We start from the raw sequence: 6,630 nt of genomic DNA on the forward strand, positions 1-6,630 counted from the left end.
TATCTGTGATTTCTAACACTTGTGGAGACCGGGATGGGGGCCTGGGGTGGTGGCAGGGGTGGAGACTGAATTTCCTACAAGGGTGCTGTCCCTCCTGTACTTGGGGGCCTGTGGGCTGTGACTGGGGGGCAGGCCCCCTGCCCAGGGTGCTGTAGCCTCGGGATACCCTAGAAAGGTATGCAAACCCCACAAGACACTGGAGCCTGTGCATGCTTCCTGGACAGACCTTAAGTGTTGAGTCCCTTCAGCCTATGTCAGGCAGCTGCCTCTGGATAAGATCTTCAAACAGGAGGCACAGGGAGCCATCTGGTGCCAGGCTGGGAATGTGAGTGATGCTTATCTGCTTGGGCCAATGGCTTCCTGTCATCCCACAAGAGCCCGCCACCCCATTGCCCCTGGGGCACTGGACCATGGTTACTAAGGAAAACTGTGCTGAGGTCCTGGGCAGGTGCTCCTTTTCCTCTCAGCTCCTGCAGACTCCTGGCTCACTACCCTACAGTTCTTGTCTTTCACAAAGAACACCCCTCACACTACTCCAGGACTGGGATACTAGCAGGTCTCTGGGCACACCTAGACCATCCTGACCATCTTCCTCACAGCTAGCACCAAACTAGCTGACTTCACAGTCTCAGCAGCCAAGCTAAGTCTCAGGGGCTCTGTCCTGCAGGACCATGGAGCTGAGCACGGGTGGAAAGGGGAGTGCAGCAGCTGCCAGAGAGGATGGACTAGAATCAGGTTGGCAAGACAGGAGGATGAGGAGCATCCTGGGCATTGCTGAGGAACTGGAGTGTGGCATCACCAGCTGGTCCTGCCAGATGGGCCCCAGCCAGACACCAGGCCTCCCCTCTAGAGGAAGCTGTAGTAGTGCTAGACTGGACATGGATGCTGAGTTGCTCTGCTTCTCCTGTGGGCATTCAACACAGCTCTCAGCTCCAGTCCTGTCTGAAAGCTTTTCCTAGATCCCATGCTTTCCCTTCTCAGGCTGGTGACAGCCCAGGTTTGAGGCCATCCTGCCCAGTGGGAGGGCTGACAACTGTTGAGGGCTGGGACACAAGGTAGCCTGGGCTGCCTGTTGGGAGTAGACAGGGACAGATTAGCCATGCAGTAATCCCTTCCCAAGAGGTTCACAGCAGGTGGGAAGCAGCTGCAATAGCACTGTCCTCATTCTGGGCCACAGCAGCATGGTGGAAGGGGGAGCATCGGGCTGAACCAGGGCATAGGCTGAGCCCCACACCCTTTACCCACAGGAAGGAGATGCATCAGGAGGAAAGAGGATAAGAGCAAGGTGTTGCCAGCCCTGCCAGCTTGGCCCAGGCTCTGCTGCCTTCCAAATCAGCTTGGGGAGAAGTGCAAATCTGCTTCCGGGGAGACCTGGAGTGGAAGGTGGTCACGCTGTAGAACAGTCTGTGGGGGACTGGGGGAGAACAAAGCTCACACCCAGGGGTGAGGCAGAGCCTCAGCGGTGATCTGGCCATTTGGCTGCCTGGGCTCTCTGAGTTATCTTAGAGGCAGAGGTGTGCAGGCAGCCCTAGGCTGGGAAACAGTCCCAAGGTGATGTATTCACAAGCAGCCTTCCCAAGCAAATCCCTCCACAGACAGCCCCACGAGGGGCTGTGAGGATGAAGAGTGTACATGGGGTGTTTGGGCTACAGTAGTGTTATCTCTACAGGCACTAACTACCCACTGTCCATGGACTGGGTTGGCCTTTGCAGCCTCCCTTGGATTTCTTCCATGCCAGGAGCCTAGGGGAGCCAGTTCAGGCATGGACTTAGGGCCCAGGTGAGCAGCTCAGTGATGGAAAGGGGGTCAAGAAGGTGAGAAACCCCATACTGGGCACCTCACAGGGCTTTCTAAAGTGCTGGCATTCCAGGTGCTATGGGTGACACCCATCAGGGAGCAGCAGCCTGAGGAGGGGAGCCCAGCCTGGGCATGCCAGTGAGTCCTGATCTCCCACAGCAGCAGCCCAAAGCCCTCTGGAAGAAGGGCATAGGCAGGCAGGTCCACTGAAGAGACCTGCTGAGTCAGGGCAGAGGTGGACAAAGTGAGGGGGATTGGGGCCTGCTCCAGGTAGAGTCCCAAGGGGCTGTCCCACCCAGAGCTGGTCATGTTGCATGTTCCTCTTAGGAGGTAGCATGGAGAAAGAGAGCATGGGTGGGGTGCGGCAAGGAGCTTGGCTGCAGTGAGGCTGTCCCACCTCTAGAGAAATGGAGGTGGTTAAAGTTGGTCCTGACAAGTGGGAGGCCTGGGAGCAAACACAGTGGAGTTTCCATGGAGACACAGGTACGAGCCTGGGACAAGGGGCCTGTCCTTACAGTTGACAGGGACATGGGTAACCTGGGCCTCTGGGCAAGCAAACCAACAGCTCACAGGGCAAAGAGGGCATCCTCAGACCGCTCAGGCTTCTTTCTGCCGGAGGGGGTTGAGGCCAGGGCTGGGGCCTCCACTGGGGGTGAGGGGAGGTTAGGGACCATTTCAGCAGCTTTGGCTCTTTCTTCAAGGAATTTATCAAACTCTGCAAACAAAGCAAAGGAAAAGGCAGGATCAGTCAAGAGGCTTAACCCCTCCTTGAGTTCAAGCAGCCCTACCCTCACACTCTGTCTGCTTTACTAGTCTAGTTCCCCCAGTGACTGCAACTCCCACTACCCCCACTGAGCTCCTGGCAGCACCACACTGCCCTGGGCCCCTTGGAGGGAGGCAGGGTGGCAGGAGTTGCCAGATGAAACCAGAAGGCAGGGGCTGTTTCTGGGCACTGACCTCAGGGAAGTCACATACCACATTAAGGCCTTCATTTCCTCCCTTGCCACCTTTAGGGTGAGGGCAAGTGGAGAGCAGGCAGCTGTGGTCAAACAAGAGCTCCATATCCTCCAAGTTCCCCAAGAATTCCAGGGTAGGCTCCAGGACCCTTGTCCAACAGGGCCCTAGGGAAATGCTAGTGGGTATAGCCCCTATTCTTGCCCTACTCACTGATGTGCAGGCTTTCTAACTTCCAGATCAGCCCTGGAGGCAGGGACAGGGAGAGAGGTAGAGGGGATATAGGGTCTGGCACTTGGGAGGGCTTGGTGGCAGGGGGTGGGGGTGGGAAGCAGGGGATGGAGCTCATACCTTCACTTGTGACCCCTTCCTCTGGGTCATCACCCTTCTGTGAGAGAAGCAGAAACAGGTACATTAGGCCCCATAGCTGCCCTGCCCCCTCTACCTTGACCCCCATCCCCACCCCAGAGCCCACTGCCCACTTTTCCCCAGCTCCCAGAGTCTGCTATAGCAAAGTAGGGGTCTTCTTATTGGAGAAACAGGGATTTTATTTACAAAAAAAGAGAGTAAGTTCTGGGTCTTGCTCTTCCATAAGGACTAGAAAGAAAAATCCAGAAAAGGTGCAGCTAATTCTTAGGACTGGGACAAGGGCCGACAGGCGCCTTCTCAGTCCATGGAGACACTCTGAGCTCACACAGGAAAGGGCAGGGGACAGCCCCAGGAAGGCTGAGCTGAAGGGTGCCCAGGCCCACATGCCCTCCTCCACTGAACATTCACTCCTTTCCATCCTCAGGGTCTGAGAAGTTACCACCTACACTGTACCTGGAAAGGGCCACAGTGGAGGCCCATTTAACCACTGCAGCTCCTGAAGTGAGTTGGATTTGATTATGTGTGGGGCTTGTAGTGGTAGCCTGAGTGCATGGGGCTGCCTGAGTGCCTCTTTGGGGTGAGGGGTCAACACACAAAGCCCAGGCTGGAGAGAAGACTTGGTTTCTTCCTGGCTCTGCCATGACCTGCTGTGTGACCTTGCTGGGCAGGTCCCTTCCCCTTTCTGGGCCTTGGTACTCTGGTGGGTGAAGGGCTCGATTCCTCTGCTTCACCTCTATGACAGGAGCGATTTCTTCTCAGGGCATCCCTTTGGGAAAGATATAAAAGGGCATTTCCTTCTCCCCTGGCATCTGGGGTGGCTGCCTCATCTTGAAATGTAAAAGTCTGGCCTTTTCAGGAGGAGGCCCAGAGCTGTGAGAGAACCTGGCCTGAGGCCTGCTGTCCTCAGGAGGGACAAGTGGGAGGGGCCAGGCTACCAGCTGCAGACAGCCAGGCTGACCTTGTGGTTAAGATTCCAAGAGGCTGTTCTGTTTCTGGGATAGTTCTCTGAAAGGGAGGCAGCTGGGAGAAAGAGATAAGAAGACTGCAAGCCTGGGGAGAATTCAGCCAGCCTTGAACAAGCCATCTTCTCTCCCAGAGCCCATTTCTATACCAGTCAAAGGGTCAGTGAGTCACCCTGCGGCTGCTGAGAGTGAAAGCGCTTTGTAGGAATTTGGGGAGCTGCTAGCGCTATCAAGAGCATGGCTCCAGCTCTCTGCCATTTACAGGTGTGTGATACCTTCACCTCCCACCCTCTCTTAGGGTAAAGGCATCCTCTTTGGGATAGGAGTTTTGTAGGTCAAAGATACCAGAGGATTGGGGGAGGGAGCGATGACTCAAAAACAAAACCAGACATCTGACTTGTCTGTGTGCCTATTTTATAATAAAAATAAAATAAAATGTAAAAAGAAAGGCAAAAATCCAAACACACACCTGAAATTGAAAAGGAGCTGGGGAAAAGGTGGCATGTGTTTTTCAGCCTGCTCGAGCAGGCTGCATCTCCAGCTCTGCTCCTACTAGCTGTATGCCCCATTGAGCTGGGAGGCTTGAAGGAGGTGCTGCCCAGAACAGGTGCTCCGTCACAGCTGGCCTCCCCAACCCTGGCATCAGTGGGTGCCTGCTGAACCCGGTGCACATGTTGGAGAGGACAGTGAGGGTGTATGAGCCTGCACCAGACTGTCCTCCCCCCCCCTGTGAGGCACAGCCCTGAGATGGTGCAGAGGCCCTGTCCTCAGAGGAGCCTCTGGCCCTCAACACCCACATACAAAGTACAAACGTGGGAGTCTCACCAGGTCCGTCCTGAGCCACACCTCAATGTCGTCCATGACAGAGGGCTGCACGACAGGGATCTATGGTGTAGTCAGCAGCCGGGCAGGCAGCCACACAGCCACAGCCAAAGAAGACAGCACACCAGAACAAAAGAAAATTGTCAAAAGCCACACCAAACTAAATAAAAAAACAGATGGCGAAAAAATACAATCAGCACTGCACACAGGGCAACACAGGCAGCGTATATGAAATGGCGGTGGAGCACAAGGGGGTGCAAATGGTAAGCAGCAGCTGGCCAGCGGGTGCTGAGTAAGAAAGGGAGGGTGTCTGTACCCGTTCTTGAAATGGATAACTTTTTGACTACATGTGTCAATCCTCATGTCATAGGGTCTCAGTTGCAGAACCAACTTACGGCAACCCTATGTGGTGTAAACAATTACATACTTGTCTACTAATGGAAAGGTTGGAGGTTTAAGCCCATCCAGAGACACTCAAAAGAAAGGCCTGGCTATCCGCTTCTGAATGGTCCCAGCCTTAGAAACCCTATGGAGCACAGTTCTACTGTGCATATACAGGGTCGCCAAGAGAGCTGCAAAAGTGTCCTCTAATCCCAGCAGTACAGTGGTTGGAGTGTTTGCTCCCTGCTATTTGGCCCAGCCCTGGGCAGGCCTGGAAGGGCTGGCAGGGCCCAATGCCTGGGGAAGCAACACCTGGGAGTCTGAGGGGTGCAGTGCTCCAGAGGTAGGGTGAGTCTAGCAGCACTGTGGGTTGTCTCAGGAGGAGATCTAGGGCTTTGTTTGCTCAGCTGAAATAGTGTCCCAGTGCCTTTCTGGATGGGAGGCGAGGTGCATCAGGAGGAAGTATCCAATCCATTGCTTGGGTGCAGCATAGGTGACAGAAAGCAGCCACTCTGCCATCAACAGAAACAGCACAAATGAGGGCTTTGATGACAAAGGAGACTGAGTTTAGGCTGAGCCCTCTTTGTGTCTCTTCAGGGGAAAATCATGAAGCAGCTCTGAATGCAACAGCTTCCTTTAGTCTCGTTCTTTCTTCCTGTTCTCAATGACTGTCTGTACTTTAGAGGTCAAAGAAAAGAGGTTCACTGGAGAAACCAGGGAGCAGGCTAGGGCCGCAGGTGGGGGAACTTGCCCCAGAGCAAATGGAAAGGTCCCTCACAGTGCTGAGAAGTCCTTCCCACCCCCAGGGCCTCTGGGGCAGGATTCAGAACAATGCATCTGGCTAAGAATGTTTAAGTTGCTGTCTGATACATACAGCTCCCTGAGAAGCTACACTAATGAGATGTTGGCTCTCAGCCTGGAGAAATGAGTTGCCTGCCCTTCACTGAGCTGACCTCCTCCTCACCTCTCCTGGGTCCAGTGATGCCTTCCTTGGTCTCATTCGTAAGCCCACTATTTCTAGAAAAAAAGTGCCAGTACTGTATCTGGCCTTGTTGTTGTTGTTTGCCGTCGAGTCGGCCCGACTCATAGCAACCCCTCCTTGGGTTTCCGAGGCAGTATCACTACGGAAGTAGGATTGCCCAAACTTCCTTCCGAGGAGTGGCTGGTGGGTTTGAACCGCCAGCCTTGTGGTGAGCAGTCAAGTGCCTTAGGCACTATGCTACCAGAGCTCCCTCATCCAGTATCATATCTAAGGTAGAATCTGCAAAACACCGCATAACGTGGATGAACTTGGAGGACATTATGCTGAGCGAAATAAGTCAGTCACAAAAGGACAAATATTGTA

The 6,630-nt window shown here is 54.3% G+C and overlaps 1 protein-coding gene across 1 annotated transcript in view; it reads right to left on the reverse strand.

The window, feature by feature from the left end:
* Positions 1–2,363: 2,363 nt before the first annotated feature.
* Positions 2,364–6,630, reverse strand: part of TOM1L2 (target of myb1 like 2 membrane trafficking protein) — an 89,963-nt gene continuing 85,696 nt past the window's right edge. Inside the window, exons 12-14 of the mRNA XM_007941451.2 lie at positions 4,908–4,967; positions 3,103–3,139; positions 2,364–2,512 (exon numbers count right to left, since the gene is read on the reverse strand). Coding sequence (XP_007939642.2) covers positions 2,364–2,512; positions 3,103–3,139; positions 4,908–4,967 — 246 coding nt within the window. The remainder of the gene's footprint in view (positions 2,513–3,102; positions 3,140–4,907; positions 4,968–6,630) is intronic.

Source organism: Orycteropus afer, unplaced genomic scaffold (genome assembly GCF_000298275.1).
Source record: "Orycteropus afer afer isolate SDZICR_OR568_19922 unplaced genomic scaffold, OryAfe1.0 scaffold00080, whole genome shotgun sequence".
Classification (NCBI taxonomy): domain Eukaryota; kingdom Metazoa; phylum Chordata; class Mammalia; order Tubulidentata; family Orycteropodidae; genus Orycteropus; species Orycteropus afer.